At 43.8% G+C, this 23570-nt stretch overlaps 1 protein-coding gene across 1 annotated transcript in view; it reads right to left on the bottom strand.

Annotated features, from left to right (window-relative positions):
- The window catches only part of LOC135221783 (xaa-Pro aminopeptidase 1-like), a 109001-nt gene that overhangs the window by 56870 nt on the left and 28561 nt on the right, over positions 1 to 23570 (bottom strand). The window contains exons 4-5 of the mRNA XM_064259630.1: positions 12233 to 12341; positions 8150 to 8346 (exon numbers count right to left, since the gene is read on the bottom strand). Of these exons, the coding sequence (XP_064115700.1) occupies positions 8150 to 8346; positions 12233 to 12341 (306 nt within the window). The remainder of the gene's footprint in view (positions 1 to 8149; positions 8347 to 12232; positions 12342 to 23570) is intronic.

The following is a 23570-nucleotide window of genomic DNA, read 5'->3' as shown; positions in this document are numbered from 1 at the left end:
GTTCATTTACCACTGCCTCCTTTCCAATATTAGTAGTAATTCAAAGTTAAACTGAAGGTCAATCCAATTATTTTCAGTTCATTAACACAAGACTTGACTGATAACTATGCACAACTGCTTACCTGCCATTATCAAACTTCAACTTTAAAAATTAAAAAATATGAAATTAAAAAAAAAAGGTTTAGTGGTCTCCCGAAAATAACACTCGTGATCTCTCATCAATTGATTCTGATGGTTTTATTTAAACCAGTTAAATGTCTAATTTTTTCTTTAGAAAACATACATCACCTAGATTAAGAAGTTTACAGTACTCCACTCTCAAACTTTTAGTATACATACCATAGGTGGTAGCTCTGAGAGATTTTTTATAAAAGACAGTTTTGCATGAAAAATCAATGTTTCATAGAAAAAAACATAAATACTTAATATGATATTTTCATAATAAAATAAGGTTTTATCTATACTTACCAAGTAATTACATAGCTAAGAATTTTCAAGTACCAGTAGCTGGAATTTGAAAATTGCGATAGCATTCTTTTGTTTTGGTGCATGTCGGTACCCCTACCCACTACTGGAGGATAAGTAAACAACTTGGCAAAGAAGTTCAATTTATTTATGCCTTATTATCCACAAGAGGGGAGGAGGGTGGGCCCCCATTCTTGATTACTTGGAAAGTATAAATAAAACCTAATTTTATTATAAAAATGACAAATTTTTAATAAATTTGTATTTTTTATAACTAACAAACCTGAGGTCTTAACATTAGGATAAATAACTTAGCGCCAGCTGGAAACCGGTGGAAACCAGTAAAGTTAAAAAATTGTGTAAGCAAGGGACTATTAGCATCTGTGCTTGGTCACGAGTCATGTGGAGCCACCCATATACCCCTCTTTAGCTCGTGACCTTGTCAGTTATTCTTTCAATCAGGCTAGTTGTTATAGGGGTGGTTAGAGGTGGGCCTTTGTATGTTAAGACTTCAGGTTCGTTAGTCATGACAAGTACAATTTGATTAAAAATTTGTCATTTGTTCATATACGAAACAAACCCTCGGTCTTAACATTAGCAAACACTTACTTTTGGTGGGAGGTAAGAATTATTAACCAACTGAGAGTTTGCCACCTTTGATCAGTTTTCTGAATAACAGTATCTACGAAATAACTGACCAGTATTTCAGACTCTAAGATATACAGTAGTACCTCGTACTTTGAACTTAATCCGTTCCAGAATGCTGTTCGAAGTACGATTTGTTCAAAATATGAAACAAATATCCCCATAAGAAATAAAGGGAATCAGGAAAATTCGTTCCAGCCAATCCAAAAAGTCCCCCTTTTCACATTTTTTATATTTTTAATGTGTTCAAAAGTTAATTTAAGAGTGTAAAGTAATGAAACAGTATGTTATATGAAGTAAAATTTTCTCAATTTTATTTTTTCTACTTACGATTTACGAACTGTTTGGTAAAAATGGCGCCGGCCAGCTGGGGGATGGAGGGAGGAGAGATGCAAACCCTTTGAGCAAACCAAATTTGTTGCAGTATGCAAATGTTGATAAAATCAATTTTATTCACATATTAGGTTCATAGACAATCAAAGGAATTGATAGTGTGCGTCCGATTGTGTCTGTGAGAGAGAGAGAGAGAGAGAGAGAGAGAGAGAGAGAGAGAGAGAGAGAGAGAGAGAGAGAGAGAGAGAGAGAGAGAGAGAGTGTTTACACTTGGACCTTAAGAGCAAGAGAGATTTATTATGCCACAATGTATCAACTTACTGTTGGCAAACGGTAGACTTAAAAAACAACAGAAGGGATGCAGAATTTGAAAACGGGGCCAGTTTGTTTATCACAGAGCTGAGTTACTTTTACAGTAGTAAAATATTGTAACAAGCATTTGTCACTAGATTGGTATTTTACAGTAACAAAAATAAAAGTGATTTGGGCAAACTGAGTTATGTGAAAGAATTGGGCGAATTATCATCCCAGATCAGCTGATAAGTCAGTGGGAAGCAGAGCGTTCTCTCTCTATCTCTCTCTCTCGTCTCACTCAGCGAACCGAACACTGACTTGAGCAAGCTTCCTTTTATTTTTACTGTATTGGATTTGTTTTCATGTTTAATCGTTGTTAAATTTGTGAAATAACATTTTTATTTTTTATGTAAATTGGTACTGCTTTTACATACAAATTATAGTAAAGATTTTACTGTCTCTTCTCTTCTCAACAATGCCATGACCCACGATAACTTATAATCATTCATTCATTATTCCTCAGAAATTTAAACCCTTCCTCCCTCTACCTCAAGTTAGCTGTGTATCACCGCAGTGACGAATGATTTTGTTAATCATTTGTGTTTAATTTTATTGTGATAAGCTTTGTCCTTTCATTTACTATTTTGTTAATATTGTTCAACTAGACCATCCCACTCGGCACTTTGAACACTGGCTCAATTAAGAATTTTTTTTCTTTATTGCATTTGTTTGTTTTCTTATTTTATCATTACATTAAATTCATTGGGAAATTCCCTTTTTAAGTGAATTGTTTTTGCTTTTACATACATACAGTAATATTTTAGCTCTTCTCCTTCTCTCCTCAACATATCAACGCTCCCTTGTTCAGTCTCAAGTCAGGTGGACGTGACGTCACCACAGTTACGTACGATTTTAGTGCTAAATGTTATTTTGAAAGCTATATTTTATTTGAAATGTTTATACTTTTATTTATTTTGTCAAATATTGTTACAATTAACCCTTAAACGCCAAAGCGGTAAAAAAAAAACTGTCTCCTATGTGCCGGAGGTGTTTCAGAATGAGCGCGGAAGCGGAAAAAATATTTTTTTTTAAAAATCACAGCGCGCTTAGTTTTCAAGATTAAGAGTTCATTTTTGGCTCCTTTTTTTTGTCATTGGCTGAAGTTTAGTATGCAACCATCAGAAATTAAAAATATTATCATTATCATATATAAATAATGCAATATATGATAGTGCAAAAACGAAATTTCATATATAATTATTTAAATCGCGCTGTGCACAAAACGGCTAAAGATAACAAGTTACTTTTTTTTCGTTGTAATGTACACTAAATTGCGATCATTTTGGTATATAACACATTGTAAAACGATAAAAGCAACACAGAGAAAATATTATCACAAAATAATGCATGAACAAATCGTAACGCGCGGACGTAAACAAATATTTTTTTCAAAAATTCACCATAAATCTAAATATTGTCCTAGAGACTTCCAATTTCTTTCAAAATGAAGACAAATGATTGAATATTACTATAATGTATGAGTATTAGCTTACAATTGCAGTTTTTGACCATATCTGACGAGTTAAAGTTGACCGAATGTCGAATTTTTTATATATATATTTTTATATGCAATTATTTCAGAAATAAGAAAAGCTACAACTTTCAAATATTTTTCGTTTTATTCTATATGAAATTGCGCACATTTTCATATATAAAACTCTATGAAATGCCTAATATGAAACGGAGCAAAAATTCCGAGAATGGTACGTACGCATTTCGGAGATTTGTGGCGGAGAATCCGCGTGCGGAGGGAAGGAAAGATTTTTTATTAAATTCACCATAAATCTAAATATTTTGCTAGAGACTTCGAATTTGTTTCAAGAGGAAGATAAATGACTGAATATTAATAGACTGTAAGAGTTTTAGCTTACAATTGCGTTTTTCGACCATTTTGGTAGTCAAAGTTGACCGAACGTGGTTTTTACTATTTTATCGATGATTTATATGTAAATATATTTCAAAAATGAGAAAAAAGCCTACAACCTTCAATTATTTTTAGTTGTATTCTACATGAAATTATGCACATTTTCATATATAAAACTTTATGTAACGGCTAATCAAAATGGTGCAAACATTACCACAATCGCACGTATGATTTTTTCGGAAGAGTTACCGCGCGGACGTAAAGAAAATGTTATTTTTTTCCTAAATTCACCATAAATCGAAGTATTGTGCTAGAGACTTCCAATTTGTTGCAAAATGAAGGTAAATGCTTGAATATTACTAGAATATAAGCGTTTTAGCTTACAATTGCGTTTTTCGACCATTTGGTAGAGTCAAAGTTGACCGAAGGTTGAAATTTTGGCAATTATCGTTATTTATATGAAAATATCTCAAAACTGATAAAAGCTACAATCATGAGTATTTTATTGTTGTATTCTACATAAAAATGCACACATTTTCATATATAATACTTCATGTAACGGCTAATTTACAATGGTACAAAAATTATGTCAAAGTGACGAAATAATTTCCGAGATGTGTCACAGATACTTTTTAGTGCTGCAAGAAAGAAATTCGCGCTTGCGCGCCTGCGTAACGATTGTAAACAAAACAACACCTTGAGTCGTGAACTCCCAGCATCCCCCAAGGCGCGTGATTCAAAAGTTTTAGGCTGGTAGGCCTATAAGTATTTTTCCGCGAATTTTAAAAAAAACTTTTGTAAGTCGATGTAAAATACGTCCAGTCGGCACACGGTAGACAAAAAATGTCGACGTAAAATACGTCCAGTCGGCGTAAGAGGGTTAAGATAATGAGTTGCAAAGACAGACTTACATTTCCATTAAGTGGACTGAAGAATGGAAGCTAACAAAAGATTATATCCGAAGGCAAGAGATGTAGCCACAGCTATAATCTCATGAGCCTTTACCTTCAATACCGGTAGAGCTTCCATTGCTATCTAGGAATGTGCTTCTCAATGAAGTCTCTAGGAAAGAATGAAAGGTCATTCTTATAGTGAGGGCATGAGGGGTCCTTAATAGAGCACAACAAGCTATTGAAAAGTTCCTCTGATGCTTCCAGTCCTGTGGATGTAAAACTTCAGAGCTCTCACTGGACAAAAGAGTCCTTTCTTCATCCTCTGCTCCTACTATGCTTGACAAGCTCTTGATAGTAAATGAGTGAGGCCAAAGTTTCTCATCCTTAGTGAGGAAGCCTAAAGTATATGAGACTAAAGCATTTCCATTAGAGAAACCCACTCTCTTATCTAAGGCTTGGATTTCGCTCACTTTTCTGGCCAAGGCTAAGACGATCAGGAAAAGTGTCTTTCTGGTCAGATTCCTGAGTGTAGCAGCAGCTAGAGGTTCAAAAGGAGGACCAGACAGCGAGAGGCTCAGGTGCAGGTGAGAGAACTGGCTCCAATAGGAGCCCAGGTGGACAAGGGAGATTCAGTGCTATTGGGTGCTCCTTTACCTCTGGAGGTTCATGCACCAATGGCTCTGACGCCGATGGGCATATGTGCCATCGAGGGATCTCAAGTCAAGATACACTCGGAAACTATACATACTGGAGCCACAACAGAAGATAAATTGTGCCCTGGCATCACTGGACACTTGTGAGGTAAATCACTAATCATAACTACACCTGCAGTAAAATGCACACTAACTCGTTCTGGAGAGCGAGAAGTTACAGACATGGAAACTGATACAGCTTGAACAGCCAAAGACAGCACTGTGATGTCAATGGGCTCACTGCACTCAGATGTTTCCCTCTTACAACGAGAAGTTACAGACATGGGAACTGATACAGCTTGAACAGCCAAAGACAACGCTGATGTCAATGGGCGAACTGCACTCAGATATTTCCCTCTTACAATGGGGTCTGGAAAATTCTCTGGGCTGTCCCAGAAACTACAAGAAGGTTTAGCCTCCTTAGCCTACTTATGCGGAACCTAAGGGGCATGAGAAAAGTCCACTGCAGACCATTTTCAGCGGTCTGGAAAAGTCACTACAGAGCCATCGGCGCAATTTCTCCAGGTTCGAAGCATCCGAACTTGAAGAAAGACGATGTGCACTGTCCATGACACCTTTCCAATGGCTGTCTTTCACAACCTGGGAAACACCGACAGGTGCAACTGAGGGGACAACAAACCTTCTCCCAGGTGCAGGGCAGTATGTCAGGGACCTTTGCTTAGGAGAATTGGAAGGACAGACAGCCAGCTCCTTCACTAACACTATACATTTCTCTTTATTGAGAAGCATACACACTGGCTCCCATAACTGAGTCATAGAGTTAGCAAGTAGCTCAAACTTCGCATCGTGACTGGCAATGGCACTGGGATCGGAGGCATGGGAGCTGGGAACAGAATTAGGTGGAGTACAGGAAAGACTGGGTATGGGGGATAAAACAGAAATAATAGGCAATCCAGAAGATTCCTGGCTAGCTAACGACTTTTTGAGCCTAGCAGTAGCATTACGCTTCCTATCTTTCTCTAACTTTGAACAGTAAGATGATGACATCCTCCACTGTCTTACATCGCAGCCTATGCACTCATTACATACACACATGTCAATTCAACTGTGCAAACTTGACCTCTACATCTAACACAAACAGTATGAGAGCTGTATTTTTCTGAAGTTAGCCGTGTATTGTAGCCTTTGCCGCAATAACGATTGCAGCCTTTGCTGCAATAACAGACACTCGACATACGCAAGTCAGACATCGCTAGATAAAGTTTAAAAAACAGACTAAAAACCCTAAACAGGTCAAAGTACTGTTAATTACACTTAACTAGTTAATAAATGCCAAAAGGCTATGACAAAATAATCAGAGTATTTCACCAACGGTACTGAAAAACACTCGGTGAATAACAAAATCCAAATTCACAGAAAGCTACAGCTTACAACCTTCGTCGAAAGCCGGTAGAAATAAATTTAGCTTTTTTGCAGAGTTGTTTACCTATCTCCCAGTAGTGGGCAGAGGTATTGACAAGCACCAAAACAAAAGAATTGCTACTGCAATTTTCAATTTCTAGCTACTGGTACTTAGAAATGCTTAGCTATGTAACTACTTGGTAAGTTACTTAAATAAAATTAAGATTTATTTTTAAATACTTGCCTCTCCACTAATAAAACTTTCACTACTGCAGGCGCAAAAGTGAATTATAGTATACAGTCCCCGGTTATCAGCAGCCTTAGTTATCAGCAATCTGGTTTTATGGTGCTTGACTAGCACTGAAATGTGCAGATTTCTGGCTATCAGTGCCAATACAGCAGTCCCCAAGTTACGATGGGGGTTCCGTTCTTGAGACGCGTAGGAACCCGAAAATTGTCGTAAGCCAGAACATCGTCAAAAATCCTAATAAAACCTTAGTTTTAATGCTTTGGGTGCATTAAAAATTATGTAAACTGCATTCTTATTGCATTTTCATTAAAAAAAACCTTCAAATATTGATTATTTTGCATTTTTGGTGTCATATTTCTTCTGCTAGATCAGCGTTGTAGGCGTTGTAACCCTGGAAATAATTTCTGATGAATATAATTGAAAAGTGCCTTGACCTCGGAACGTCGTAAGCCGAACCCGTCATAACCCGGGGACTGCCTTTACATACCTAACAAAGGCACCAATAACTGGTTATCAGTGCCGATAAGCCCAGAAAATCGCCAATCTTCATTTATTGGCGATTTTCGCTTTTCATAAAGCCGTCGGAAAAGAAACCCCACTGATAACTGGAGAGGTAAGATTCATTTAAAAAATAAATCTTTCACAAGACATAGAGCCTGATCTGTTATTTAGTAAGCAAAGTTTGGCAAGAGTGTGTGACCTCAAGGAACCACATAGTTCTTAGGGGACACCATTACTAAGGAACTTAAGGGTCTGATGAGAAGAAGGATCATATAAGTACAGAAAAGTCCCAACAAATGGATTATACTGTATAGCACTTGTAAGCGTGACCACGTGACCATTCATAAAATTCAGGAATTAAAAAGCAGTTTGTGTAATACATAGTGCCTACATTAAAACCATTTAGAGTTTATGGTGGCATTCAGAAACAAAAGATGTTGAGATAGTTCTGATTGTGGACAAAAATTTTAACCAACACATCATCTTCTGTCATGGAAAATGTAATTGGATGACTGTAGAATGTTCTGGACTAGTGGATTCAGATGGCATATTCTTAGAACTACTAATGCTTTTCTTCTGTCTGTTAAATAAGACTGGTGTCGGAGACATTTGAAGACCACAATGTAGGTGATCTTAGGTAATCCTAAACTTACACACATGCCATCAATTCAGGGAAAAATTATATCTGACATACCAAATTTAAATCTCAACCATAACTGCAGCCTTATTTACTTGGAAAACAAAAAATATATATTTGTGGAGCCATAATAACAAATCAAGAGTGTATTACCTCATTTTCAATGAAAAGTGACAGTTCTTCATATGGCAGTATCTTTATGTTAACTCCTTCTGCTTTTAGGGAATCCTTGGCAGCCCCTGTAAGCTGTGATAAATTAATGAAGAGATATGCTTCATTATTAGTCACTGCAGCATAAGAAAAAAAGACTGGATTGTAGTCGATGTCTGATCCTCGCAGGTTGAACAAATCTGAAAACATAAGGAATAGTTTTTAAGTATACAGATTTACTATTACTTATCCATTATTATATAAACCAAAAACCTCTAAAACTGAAATATAATAATGATGACTTAAATAGATGTTTTGGTCGCTGTATCCAATTACAGTACTACTACATATACTGCATATACAGTACGGTCCCCAATTATGCGAGAATTTGGTCGATCCACGGCCTAACAGAATTGGAAATTCACAGATTTCCAAACACATACCTTATGGGAATAATTCCATTAGGGCTAAGGCAAATGGCAACTTACCCAGTCAAACATTTTTATACTACCCATTTTCAATACTTTCTATGTACTACACTGTAATTTTTTCTATTATGAAATTGTTCTTTTGGATAAATAAAACATTAAAAAGGTTTTAATGACTTGAAAAAGTTTAAAATTTCACACAATATTTATGGTTTTCAAGTATTAAAAATAACTTATACTAAAATAAAATTTTTCTAATAACAACTTGGTTTTTTTCACTACATAGCCATCTTAAAAAATTACCCTCAATTAAATTGTGCCGTAGATGGTTGCTCGGTGTGATTTTTGCCAGTGGGCACTGCCCATACCACCTGCCATAGGCATAGTCCTTTTAAAGACCAGGGCAAATTTGTTCCTGATATGTGCGAGAATTGTAGCGGGCTCTTGGCAGCAAGCTTTAAGGGGGCCGGCCGGCTAATGCCATTTTTTAAGGACTTTGATATTCCTACCAATTAATTAGGTGACTTGGGACATCTCAAAACTGCATATGATTTTTGCCTCTGGCCTTCGGTTTTGTGACGCCAGCCAAGGTGATTTATCCCGAAAATAACCATTTTTCAAATTCTATCTCCTCCCTTGGTATTTAACCCTTTAACGCCGATTGGACATATAAAACGTCGACATAAATTGTCTGTTGGGTGCCAATCGGACGTATGGTACGTCGATAAAAAAAGATTTTTTTAAATTCGAGGAAAAATACTTATAGAACCAGAAGGCTTAAAGGCAGCATGGGTGATGACAGAATCTCAGGACTCTGCAACTCTCCAATCCAACACTGCCTCCAAACTGTTTCAAAGCGGGATGCTATCCTTTTGTGAAACTTGCATCAAGAAAAGAGTCAATGGTGTCTCTCCTCCAAAGAAACAATCTTGTTTTCCTCATAAAAAAGATGTTTGACATAATGTAGACTGTTTAAGCATTTAACCTGAGGTAAAGCTACACAGTGGTTTGGAGGGATGCTACAGAAATGGTCTCCAACACAGCCATCTCTGCGGCAGTGAACAAAACACCTTCCTGATACAGTGGGCCCCCTGTATTCGCGTTCTCCATATTTGCAGACTCACACATTCGCGGATTTCTCTCGGGAAAGTTTCCCCGCATTATTCGCGGAAAATTCGCACATTCGTAGTATTTTTCTATGAGAAATATCCACAAATTCCTGGGTTTTTTATCAATTTCATCATAAAATGCACTTTATGTGATAAAACTATTAAAAAACCAAGTATGAACATTTTTAGTGGTTTTTCTTGAGTTTTAACTAACAAAATAGGCTGTTTTTAGCGTTTTTACAGGGGTTCCAAACATTCGCGGGTTCTAACTATTCACGGGGGGGGGGTCTGGTAAGCATCCCCCGCAAATACAGGGGACCACTGTATAGGCTTTCCAATAGGTCATTATTCAGCCTGCACACAGATGAACCCACCACCACATCCTCCAGCATATAATATTTTCTGTAGAATAAAAGAGGCAAAGGAAAAAATTTGCAAGATCTGTTGAAGGCAAGGAAACTTCCCAACCCACTTATCATAGCATTCACCTCCTCCAAAACACCATGCGCTAACTATGGCTATGTTAACCAGACTGAGGGCCATGCCTCTGTATATTCCTGAAGATCAACTCCATTGATAAAGTGTCAGCCAGCAAGATGCAACAATTGACTCCCAAAAGTTATTCTGATCATGAATGAACAAAACAATATCTGTTAAATACAGATCTACCTCGGCCAGCCGGGGTTCAAGAATAATGGAACTATCCCCCATCCCATCAGATACCCTGGGATATGAGCTGCTCCTGCTTCAGTCAGAGAACGAATCATACTAGAATTCTGCTCCTCAGATGTTCCTAGTCTCATACCCAATTACGCAAGCCTCTATCCTGAGAATAAGTACAAGACACAGCGAGGTCACTGTCAAAACACATTTCAACTTGGACACTGGAGTCCCCCTTCTTTGAGCCCCCAGTAGCCACCAAGCCAAAAGACAGGAAAAAAATAAGCCCTCATACCACTCCTTTCTCCCACGCGGAAGACTGTGCACTGAAAAGGCAGAAGAGATCAAAGAAGACCTCTTACTGAAGTAGGAGCGATCAGACCACACACACTACAGATTGCAAATGTCTCAAGCATGGGAATGCTGCTTATTCTCTTCTATAACCTCCTGAAGAAGACCAAGAAAGAGAACCTCCCTTGTTGTCAGAGCAAATCCAATCCATAAACTGCCAATAAGTCAGCATCTCTGTATAACCTTGAAGAGTTGCAGGGAGAAGGGTCATCCCATGCACCTGCCTTCCCACAACCCTCTGATTATGGTACGGCAGAGCAAGTGAGATGTGCAGCCCCGTCTCAGTGTGAGGTCAAGAGATCAGACTTCTTACGTGAGGTCTTACACTTCACCTTCTTCTTCCGCATACATGGGTATAAGTGTCTAATGATAACAAACAAAAGACAAAAAGGGAGTGGTGCTGGTGCTTCCTCTCTTTCCCCATGCTGGTCTTACTCACCTTACTCTCTAGAGAGCTAGTTGAGGCAGGAACCATAGTTGAAGTTGCACCCATAAGATCAGCCGTTACTGGAATGATTACTGCAAACAGGAAGACCCCTCTTTTGCAGTAACTGACACAGCCGAGAGCTGTAGACCCATCAGGAACTAACTCCGAAAAAGGCTTGGGCATTAAGGCCCTCTCCTCCACCAGGTTATCAAGGAAAAGCCACTATCCATAATATCCAAGGTAGACCAAATCTTCCCTGGTACTCCAATGATGATGAAGCCTCATGGGTTTCTAGCACATCAGTATCATCAAAAGAGCTAGAGGGGTTAGAGGGCGACAAACCTACTGAAGGAGGAGCAACAGCTTCAGAGACTGCTACAATCTAAGGTAAAAGGTTTCATAAACCTAACACTATCCCTCCTAGAAGGAGTAACATTTACTTGAAGAAGAACAATGGAGGATAGTTAGGAAGCAACTTCAGGGTTCTTTGTCATCCATGGGAGAGTAATTTCCCACGACAAAGCCAGCAAATGCATTTTATCCTTTGTCCTTCTCTTCCCAAACCTAATTCACTAGGGTGACTCCCAAACGACACACTTCTTGTGAGGTGAAGCCATATGACAGGCTTTCTCGCTAAATTGAAGCACAGAGAGAGGATCAGGTATATAATGGAGACATGAACCAACTACAAGTGTGGCCATGTCCCTCATAATAATGTTGCTCATGTTTTTTCTTCATGTGGATGGAAAGCAAAAAGTAAAGTAATAAAATGACAAGATCAACCCATAAATGAAGGCAATGAGCAGATACTCATCCAAACAATCCTAGCCCTGAACTAACAGGCAGAACAAGCACAGCACTTCCGTTTACCAGAGGTAAAAGAAGAGTGAGTGCAACAGTTGGAGAGATTAGGATAACTGTCTCACTCATCCCCCAGAAGTTTCAATGACCAATTCCACCTCAAGCTGAAAGATAATCCTATAAAAAGGAAATAGTTTATATTTCTGTTGGAACAAATAATGATAATTACTGCAGTGGATAAATTTATTTATTAAAGCTACATAATACTGAAAATAAATGCTGAATCTACTACAATCAGCAGCAGACTTACATGCAATTTCATCAAGTGCTGTGATAATAATCATGGCAGCATTTTCTTCTACTAGTTTACATCTCAGTTCTTGAAGCTTTTCTGCAACACTCCTACCAGTATATTTGACCTACAATACAAAAACAGTCTTCCTGAGAACATGAAGGGAATAACAATATAGTAATCAGAAATGTAAACTGAAATTTCATAAAATTGGTGTAGTCTCTTTGTAAAATTACAGTATAGTATGTAAATTTATTTAACTGAGTAATTGTATACTGTAGGTATTACAAGAAATGAAACATCAAATTTGTTAACCTAATGACCCAAAAATTCAACGAAATCCAAGAAATTTCTTGAAATGTTAAAGGTGAAACACTTCATAGCCAAAACACTCAATGGAAAATACATGTGTTAGAACTGTATGATGTGTTGCAGTTAAAGTAATAACACGATAATCTCACAAACTTCACTGTGACCCATAACTGTTTTACAAACACAACAGGTAAATTATGAATGAATTTTATCATAACCATTACATACTTAATGCTTAGGCCACACAGAAGAGTGCTAAGAATTTCACCTCAGCAATCTAATGACCCTTATTACCAATATTACCAATGATAATTAAAAACTACAATGATGAGAGAGAGAGAGAGAGAGAGAGTCCTATGATGTAATTCAGCGAGCGCTGAAACAGAAATTGACAGTAAAAGGTTTGAAAGGTGTAGCAGGAGGAAAACCTCGCAGTTGCACTGACTCAGTTGTAAGGAAAGGGTGGAAAGTAAAGTGGAAGAAAGATAATATGAGAGGAGATGCAATAAAAGGAACGGAAGGGGTTGCAGCTAGAGGCAGAGGCAAGAATCTTAAGTAAATCCTTCGGTGCACCACATGAGGTGCACTAACAGCACTACCTGCCTACAGGGGAGAGAGAGAGAAAAAGAGAAAGGATGAGAGGGGGGAGTGGCTGCTTGTCAGATTTTTTAACCATACATAATGGCCCATCACAAAATTACACAAGGACAAGCTTTTATGAGAGCCTAATACCCCTTTTCTTTATTTATAAAAAGTTCTCTGTAAGATGATAAAGCTAATCAACTGGGCAATGGCAATAACAAAATCCACCAATCTTTGCAGCTAAGCCCTGTCCACTGCTTATGTCATGACCAATCATTGTAGCTTATTTGGTGGCAATGACCTTGAAAAGTTGGTAATCTGTGGTTCTTTTCTTCTTCATTAATCTAGCAATGGTTGTTTTACCAAAGTAAAATCAGTTCTCCAGATTATCAACAGGAAACAATAAATTTTCCCTTGATATAAAAGCATAATACACATCTTCCTAAAAATGGAAAATAAATTAAAAAAAATGAATGAAATCAGGAGTGTTCTGCAATGCTGCAATGTTGTTTTTCGTAAATTAAATTCACCTGACCATGGAGGTGACACAGGAATACGTACGTTTGAGTCAGTGAAATTGGATTACAATGATAATTACCATCTAACATTGTCAAGTGTGTTCACCATTTTGAATTTAAACACAAAAATTGCCTCAGAACTATGCAGACTGGTATTTCATACTGATTTTAGAAAATTTTACTACATTTTAATAGTCATAAAATGCATTGCAACTGTTTACACATTATGTGGGATGAAAAGCAGTGACTGCACTCTACAAAACCTAAATATGAAGTTTTTATGTTAAAACAAAGTTTAATGTATACTTACCTGGCAGGTATATATATAGCTATATTCTCTGTTCCACCTGGCAGAAATTTTCAAAACTCGCGGCAAACGCTAGTAACCTATTAGTAGTTCAGGCAACCACCACCCCGTTACCGTGGCGCTAGCGCTAGGAACCGTTCCCAATTGGGCCAGATTTTCTCTGAACCCTGTCTCCTGAGGGGAGGCGGGTGGGAATTAAATTATATATACCTGCCAGGTAAGTATACATTAAACTTTGTTTTAACATAAAAACTTCATTTTAATGTATGACACTTACCTGGCAGGTATATATATAGCTGATTGACACATTTGGAGGTGGGTCAAAGACAGCAACATTATTAGAGTATAAAAATATTATTAAAATATTATTAAAACTCTAGGTTCCTTACCTGCTAAGGTAGCTGACTTCATAGGTCCTGCCTCTAAGCTGCTTAAACCTTAGTAGCTCTCAACAAGGAAGTGTCCTGTATGTTGAAGAAGCTAAGACTGGAACTGACAACTGGACGTGACCAATGTGTTGACAGAACCGTACAGCCCTCTTATGCCACGGCCTTCAAGCTAGTAATAGATCATTTACCTGAACTACACACACACCATCACCGGATAATACTAACAAGACTGATAAAAGTAACCGCACACTTTTCTCAGACGACCAAAAAAACACAAACACCATCACCTAATAAAATCAACTAGCTTAAAAGAAGGTTATGGGGTAGTAACTCCTTTGCCCAATACTGTACCAGAGGACACGTATGGACCTAGCGTCTGACAATTATCAAAGGTTGTCTGAACATCCCTAAGATAATGAGACGCAAATATTGAATTAGTTCTCCAATATGTTGGATTCAATAATTTCCTTGAGGGCTAAATTCTTTTTTTTAAAAAGCTAATGAAGTCGCCACTGCCCTTGATTATTCATGAGCCTTCACTTTCAAAATACCAAAGCTCTGCTCTTGACACAACATATGAGCCTCTCTAATTAACTCTCTCATGAAGAAGGCTAGAGCGTTCTTCGTCATGGGTCTACTGGGGTCTTTAACTGAACACCACAGAGCATCAGACTTCCCTCTGATATCTCTTGTTCTTTCCATATAACACCGCAACGCTCTCACTGGGCAGAGAACTCTTTCTTGCTCGTGACCCACTAACTCAGCCAGACCCAAAACTTCAAAGGATCTTGGCCAAGGATTAGCTGGATTCTCATTCTTGGCCAAGAAACCTTCTTGGAATGAACACACTGCGTTGCCATGTCTCCATCCCACCTTCTTCGATATGGCCTGAAGCTCACTAGCTCTTTTAGCAGTTGCCAATGCTACTAAAAAGATAGTTTTCTTAGCAAGATCTCTCAGAGAGGTATTTCTCTAAAGGCTCGAATTTGCCTAGAAAGTTAAATACTTCAAGACCACATCAAGGTTCCAAGCAGGTGGCCTGCATTGTGATTGTTTCTTCGTACCAAATGACCTAATCAGATCTCTAAGGTCTAAGTTATTCGAGATGTCTAGATCCCTGTGTCTAAACACTGAGGTTAGCATAACTATTATAACCTTGATTGTCGAAACTGACAAGCCCCAATTCCTTCCTCAAGTATAGAAGGAAATCTGCGATTTGGGTCACAGAGTACTGGATGAAGACACTTTCCTGTTCTTACACCACTTCCGGAAATTGTCCCACTTCGACTGATATACTGTGATTGTGGAGGTTCTTCTGGCTTAGCCACTGCACTGGCCACCTCTCTAGAATATCCCCTCGCTCTGACCAGACGTTCGATAGTCTGAACGCAGTCAGACCCAGAGCGAGGGTATTCTTGTGAAACCTGTCGAAGTGGGGTTGTCTGAGTAAATCTACTCTTAGAGGAAGAGTCCTTGGCGTATCTACTGTCCATTCCAGTACCTCTGTGAACCAACTTTAAGGGCCGGCCAAAAACGGGGCTATTAAGGTTATCCTCGTTCCTTGGCTCTCCCTGAACTTCTTCATCACTTTCCCCAGTACCTTGAACGGAGGAAAGCGTACAGATCTAAGTTTGACCAATCCATCAGGAATGCGTCGACCGCCACTGCTTCCTGGTCTGGAACCGGAGAGCAATAGGTTGGTAACCATTTTTGTTCTGGCTGTCGCAAACAGATCTACTACCGGACGGCCCCACAACTTCCACAGGCTCTGGCAAACCTCCATGTGCAACGTCCACACTCCGTCGAGAGAAGTTGTTCTCTTCTGCTCAACAGGTCCGCACCCACATTCTTCTCTCCTTGTATAAACCTGGTGAGTAGCACGACCTTTTCCTCTTCCGCCCAAAGCAGAACTTCCTTTGCCAGATTGTAAAGGGGAAAAGAATGAGTTCCTCCTTGTTTTCGGATGTATACCAGAGCCGTGGTGTTGTCCGAGTTGATCTGCACTGTCTTGTCTCGAATCAACTCTCTGAAGTGCTTCAAGGCCAAGAAAATTGCCATCAGTTCCTTCCTGTTTATGTGCCACTTTGTTTCTTTCTTGCTCCAAAGTCCCGACACCTCTTGAGGGCCTAATGTCGCTCCCCAACCCGCGTCCGACGCGTCGGAAAACAAGACGAGGTCTGGGCTCTTCTGCTGAAGCGACATCCCTCTTGCTAACCTGCCTGGAGTTAGCCACCACTTTATTCCTCCTTTACTTCGGCAGGAATTAGAAACTGGAAGGAATCCGGTTGCAATTTTCTTGGCCATGAATCCTTCAGGAAAAAACTGTAGAGGTCTCATGTGCAGTCTTCCTAAAGAAATGAACCTCTCTAGCGAACGAGTGTGTGCCCATAGACTCATCCCACTCTCTTGCTGAGCATCGGTCCTTCTTTAGAAAGTCCTGCACCTTCCGAATGCATTGGGCTTGCCTTTCGGGGGACGGAAAAGCCCGAAAAGTCACTGACCGATATCTGAATCCCCAAATAAAAAAACTATCTGTTGTTGGGGATCCAATTGAGACTTTCCCATGTTTTACTACCAGACCTAGGTCTTTTGCTAAGTCCAATGTTTGACTCAAGTCCTCCAGACATTGACTTCTTGATTGGGATCTTATCAACCAGTCGTCCAGATAAAAAAGACACTCTGATCCCTCTTAAATGTAACCATCTCGCCACATTGGACATCATCCTCGTGAACACTTGAGGGGCTGTGCAAAGGCCGAAGCATAGGGCCTTGAACTGAAAGACCCTGTCCTGAATCACAAACCTTAGATACTTCCTGCTTCCTGGATGAATCGGAATATGAAAAGTATGCGTCTTGTAAGTCCAGGGTCACCATCCAGTCCCCTGGACGTACCGCTGCCAGTACTGAATCGTTCGTCTCCATAATGGAACTTGGTCTCTTTTCTACGAAAAGATTCAGTTGACTTACGTCCAGAACTGGCCTCCAACCTCCCGAGGACTTTGCAACCAGAAACAAAACAAACGGTTGTAAAATCCCGGAGATTCGTGATCCAGAACAGGCTCTATGGCTCCTTTCTCTAGCATGGAAGCTACTTGCTCCCACAGAGCCGCTTTCTTCACTAAATCGTTGTAATTTGGCCCCGAGGGCTCTCGGAGATGTTGTGAGAGGAGGTCTCTTCAAGAAACGGAACCTTGTACCCTTCCCGAGCTACGTTGACAGCCCAGGGATCTGCCTTCATGTTCTGCCAAACTTCCCAAAAACCTTGAAGTCTGGCTCCCACTGTCGTATGGAGGACTGAGTTCTCATTCTTTAGAGGGGGGTCTTGGCTCCTCTTTTAGTGGGTACTCTCTTACCCCTAAAGGCGGGGTCGAGCGAATGTTCTTCCTCGAAAGGGCTGTTGCGAAGGCCTAGTATCCTTTGAGTTTTCTTAACCAACTTGGGTGGTAAGAACTTCTTAACTGAAGAAGAGAGAAGATCTTGAGTGGCCTTCTGAGAAAGGGAGAGAGCTATATCCCTAATCACCTCTGAAGGAAATGACAATTTGTCCAAAATTGCATTTTTCCTAACTATACAAACCTGAGGTCCTTTTACAATAGGAAGGTACTAGCGGCAGCTGGATAGGTCGTAAGCTTTCGAACAAGGGGTTCGGTAGTTAACTGCTTGTCCGACAGCGCGCAGCGCGCGACTGGGAGGTAAACAAATCACTTTTGCTTTTGGCCCAAGCAAAAACTGCAGAGTGAGGGGTGGCATGAGGTGGGGCTAGTGTAAAAGGACCTCAGGTTTGTATAGTTAGGAAAAATGCAATTTTGGACAAATTGCCATTTGTTCCGACACGCATACAAACCTTCGGTCCTTTTACAATAGGAAGACTCACTTCTTGGTGGGAGGAAATCTGAGTCTTTTGTGAACAGACTGGTGTTCGCCCAACCTTGGAAGCCTCCCTGGTCGTAAGAGCGAGGGAGGGATCCAAGCCTCTGTCCGATTGATCGGGGTGGTGCACCGCAGGATCAATGGTCAGACCTCTGGACCGAGTACTAAGAGAGAGGCATGCGTATCTCTTCGTACCAGCAATGTAAGAACTTTGTTCCTGTACAGGAGCAAATATAAAGTCATGGGTTTGACTCTTGTAGGCATCCACTTCCCCCCCTTGTAGAAGGAAGTGGTGGATATTCTGCTCCTATCCCTAGTGAAAGGGATAGGATGGGGCTCTGTCATATAGCTCACCTGCATCTCGTCCTCATCCAGCGTAGTGACGACCATGGCCCTCTGCCCACAGGTAGAGGGGAAGAAAAGATGGGAAGAGAGAGCCAGTCACTCACTCACTCACACATCCATCCACACAGTCACACCAGGACTCGAGCTGTTCAGCCTGCGAGGGTCTGGGTTAGCTACACAACTTGTTGAGCAGCCACCACGGGTCCCAAGGAAAAATGTATCCAAGGACCTGGTGGGCAATATCCCGAAGGTAGAAGGACGTAAAGGTAGTCTGGTTAGACCAGACCCCTGCCTTCAGGACCTGCGCCACGGAGAAGTTCTACGGAACGCCAACGACGGGCCAATACTTCTGACTTCGTGAGCTCTCGGACGGGACGTACGGATGTCGTCACTACCATCAGCCTCATACGCCCTCCTAATGACCTCACGCAGCCAGAAAGAAAGAGTGTTCTTGGATACCTCTTTCTTGGTGACCCGGTGCTAACGAAGAGGCGTCGACACTCAGGCCTGAGGTGTCGAGTTCTCTTCAGATAGCGCCGTAGCGCCCTCACAGGACAGAGCAGCATCTCATCCGCATCATTATCGGTGAAGTCCATTAGGGAGGGAATCGTGAATGACTCGAACCTGTCGTCAGGGACCGACGGTTTCTGAGTCTTCGCAACGAAGTTCGGGACGAAATCGAGCGTCACGGATCCCCATCCCCTGGAGTGTCGTACATCATAGGAAAGACCATGAAGTTCCCCTACTCTCTTCGCCGATGCCAGGGCCAGCAAGAAGAGGGTCTTGAGGGTCGATCCCTGTCTGACGACTCCCGGAGTGGCTCGAACGGCGCTCGAGTCAAACTCCTAAGGACGAGAGTCACATCCCACGCAGGGGGCCTGAGTTCCTGGGTGGGCAAGACCTTTCGAAGCTCCTCATAAGCAAGGAAATCTCGAACGAGTTCGAGATGTCCAACCCCCTCAGTTTCAGGACGAGCGCCAAGGCGGCTCTGTATCTTTGACTGTGGGGACTGAGAGGAGCTTCTCTCGGCGAAGAAAAACGAGGAAATCCGCTACCTGCTGAAGAGTGGCTCTGACGAGGAGATAGACCCCGTCTACGACACCAACCACAGAAGACGGCCCACTTCCCCTGGTACACAGCTGCAGAGGACTGACGGACGTTTCCAGCCATCTCTGTTGCTGCGCTACGAGAAAAGCCTCTCGTTCGCAAGAGATGGTGGATAACAGCCAGCCGTGAAAGACGTAGGGGACTGGACTGATCGGTGGTACCGCTCGACGTGTGGCCTGGGCGAGAAGGTTGGTTGGCCAAGGGGGAATCTCTCTCGGTTCTCCTGCGAGAAGAGCCAGCAGGTCCGGATACCAAATGGCCTGTGGCCACTTGGGAGCCACCAGGATCATCCTGAGATTCGGGGTGACCAGTGCTCGACTGATCACCTTGCGAATCAGGCTGAACGGGGGAAAGGCATAGGCGAAGAGGTTGTCCCACGGGTGTTGAAGAGCGTCCTCTGCAGCTGCCCATGGGTCCGGCACGGCCGAGAAGAACACCTGGAGCTTCCTGTTGTGCCGGGTGGCGAACAGATCCACGACTGGGTCGCCCCCACAGGTCAGAAGAGCCTTTCCGCCACGTCCTGGTGTAGAGACCATTCGGTCCCTATCACCTGATCCCGACGGCTGAGCGTGTCTGCTACTACATTCCTCTTCCCTGGAATGTAGCGTGCCGACAGCTCTATTGAGTGCGCCTGAGCCCACTCGTGCACCTGCCGATGCGAGGTACAACTGGTACAACGGGAGAGACACTAGGCCCCCCTGTTTGTTGACGTAAGCCACCACCGTGGTTGTTGTCGCACATCAACACCACTGAGTGTCCCATCAAGCGGTCCTGAAACTCTTGGAGAGCGAGAAACGCTGCCTTGAGTTCCAGTACATTGATGTGAAGGTGCTTGTCGTTCTCGTCCCACACTCCTGAAGTCAGCAACTCCTCCAGGTGTGCGCCCCATCCCTCGGTCGATGCGTCTGAGAACAGCTGCATGTCCGGGGGGGGAGTGCGCAGAGGCACTCCTCTTAAGAGGTTCCTGTCGTCCAGCCACCAGGCTAGGTCCTGCCTCACCTCCGGTGTCAGTGACAACTGGAAAGCTGGGATCCGTCGCCTGCGACCAACTCTCCTTTAGTCTCCACTGAAGAAGACCGCAGGTGAAGACGCCCGTGAGGGACTAACTTCTCGAGCGACGGACAGTGTCCGATCACGACTTGCCATCGCTGAGCTACCTGTTCCTGCCGAGACAGGAACTGGTTGGCTGCCTCCCTGAATCTGCTGATCCGCGAGTCTGCGGGGGAAGACTCGCCCCTGCTACCGTGTCGATCAGCATACCCAGGTACTTCATCCTCTGCTTGGGCTCGAGATCGGACTTCTCGAAGTTCACCACGATCCCCATCCCCGATCGTGGCAGAACTCGAGCAGTCGATCCCTGTCCTGTAGCAACTGCGAGCTGGGAGCTCGCCAGGACTAACCAATCGTCGAGATACCCCATCAGACGTATCCCGTGCGAATGGGCCCAAGCAGACACCAGAGTGAACAACTCGCGTGAACACCTGTGGGGCGGTTGAGAGACCGAAGCACAGTGCCCTGAACTGGTTACACCGTCCCGTCGAGGATGAAGCGGAGGTACTTTCTGGAGGACTGATGAATGGGTATTTGGAAATACGCATCCTTCAAGTCCACTGTAAGCATGAAATCGTTCTCCCTGATGGAGTCGAGCACTGAGCGTGCCGTCTCCATCGTGAACGGGTCTGGCGAACAAAACCGGTTCAGGGGAGAGAGATCTATCACCGGGCGCCAGCCTCCCGTAGACTTTTCCACCAGGAAGAGTCGACTGTAAAACAAAAGCCCGGTGACTGATCCGTGACGATCTCTACAGCTCTCTTGCTCAGCATGGTCTTTATCTCCTGTCTCAGTGCTACGTCCTTCGATGACCCTGGAACGTACGACTGCTGTTGGACCGGGTTGGAGGTGAGGGGGTGGGGTGGCCGAGATTCGAAGGGTAATAGATATCCCTCCCGAAGGACATCTACAATCCAGGTCTCGGCGCCGTAGCGCTGCCACGTTGCCCAAATGGCTGGCCAGGCACCCCCCCCACTTCCGGCAGCAGGTGAGGGGGAACGCCGTCCCTAGCGTTTCCCCCCTTTCTTCGACTTCTTCCCAGAGCCTCCACGGGATGAGGAGGGCTGGGAGGAGGGCTGGTTACGGCTCCCCTTGCCAGAAGTCGAAGAAGACAGAGTCATTCCCCGGGGCTTCGACGCAGCAACCGTCTTAGCCGCCGAGGAAGCGCTAGCGAGCTCTTAGACTTGGCCGCAGTCCGAGGCTGCCCAGAGAAGCCTTCGAGGACTGCCTGGTGAAACCAGACGGTCACTGTCGTCAGTGCGCCGTCTGTCCACCGCAGCGTCCACCATCTCTCCTGGGAAGAGAGACGTGGAACTCCGTAGAGGTCCGTTTCGAAGTCCCAACGCCGCTTCACGCCAGGCCGCCCTGGAAACCCGAGTAAGGACAGCGTCCCTTCGTCGGAGAACCAGGTTTGGCCCACAGGTTCACCGTCTGGTGGCAAGGAAGGAGATGGTTCTTCCCCCAGACTGGCAAATTCTCCTGAAGGCCGAGTCATCTTCGGGAGAAATTCCCCCGGAGTTGGCTGCGACCTTAGATACTGTGAGGGACCACAGATCTAGCCAGGAGACGGCCTAAGGAAAGCTGCAATGGCGGTAGATTCCAGGCCGAGTGCCTCTTGCTGCGAGAACCACAGGTTCTCGGACAGGAGCTGTTGCAGAGACACACCCGGAGTTCAGCCTAGCTAACTCCGGGGGTTCACCTGTTTGGGCGGCATCGGGGTCCTCAGATGGCACGTAAAACCGCCGCTGTCGTAGCAGAGGAGGTGGAAGCAGCTTGCTCGACCTGCCAGACTTGAGCGAACCGTCTTGTCCGGAGACAAGCGATTCAACCTGGTCCAGCACTGAGTCCGCAAGCTCCGAAACGCGGCAAACCCACCGTCGGTCTGGGTTCCCTCTTCGGGCCCCAGAACGACTCAAGCCGGGACGTGGGCTCGGATGGTGGGAGCGGCGATCCTTCCCCGAGGTCGTTGTGCTGACGAATCAGCGCAATAACCTCGGCAAAGTTCCTCTGGATCTCAGGAGTGACTGCATCCTGCGGAGTTGGACAGTCCAGTCCCTCAAACAGGAGCACATCCCGAGACCCTCCTCCCATCAAGGAGAGGAGCAGCGACAGCCCCCTCTCGGTCTCCTCCAACCACCTGTGCGTACGACCTGGCTGGTCCGAGAACCGAGCCTGGTGCGTACGATGCGCGGTGGCGGGATCCTGAGGGGCGCACCCCTCACGATCACTCTCCCAATACCTCGCCCCTCCCGGTGTAACCCGAGGGAGGTTGAAGGTATGGGGAGAGGAAGGAAGACCCTGAGCGCTCTTCCTCGCTCGCTGGTAGAACCAGTGGGCTGGAGGACTGCAGGCGATCGCCAACCCGCCCGCTTTTGGTGGCGATCGAGCTGCAGACCTAGTCGAGCCGTCTCGCTGTGGAGAACGGCTGGACGAGAACAGCGGCCCCGGTCTCGTGTGTCAGAGGAGCTGGTGCTGGTGCGCCGTACCCGATCGCTCTCTGTGAGAGCGACGGTCAGGCGACCGGCGAGCTCCACTGTCACGGTGAGACCGGTGCGTATCCTCACGGTGCGTCAGTTCGCTGGTACCAGCCGTGGCTGGTGCCGGCGAACGGGGGGGACCTCTTCCCAGCCTCAGCCCGTGGCCGGTCATGGACCGTTACGTCCGCCCGGGTAGCCAGCTGCTCGCCGCGAGAGCGAGAGCTGGCCTGGTGAGAGTCGCGTGAGCGGCTGTCACCAGTCTTTCCGCTCCGTGCCGTGAACCTGACGCTGAGCGGATCAGAGGTCTGGTTCCTGGCTGCACGGTCGCTGGTAGGCGACCGTACACCTCGGTACCTCTCAGCGAACGAGCGGCCGAGCCGGACCCTGCTGCTGTGGCCG

The sequence above is a fragment of the Macrobrachium nipponense genome, chromosome 3 (genome assembly GCF_015104395.2).
Source record: "Macrobrachium nipponense isolate FS-2020 chromosome 3, ASM1510439v2, whole genome shotgun sequence".
Classification (NCBI taxonomy): Eukaryota; Metazoa; Arthropoda; class Malacostraca; order Decapoda; family Palaemonidae; genus Macrobrachium; species Macrobrachium nipponense.
The sequence above is the reverse complement of the archived record's forward strand: the minus strand, read 5'-3'. Positions and strand labels throughout refer to the sequence as shown.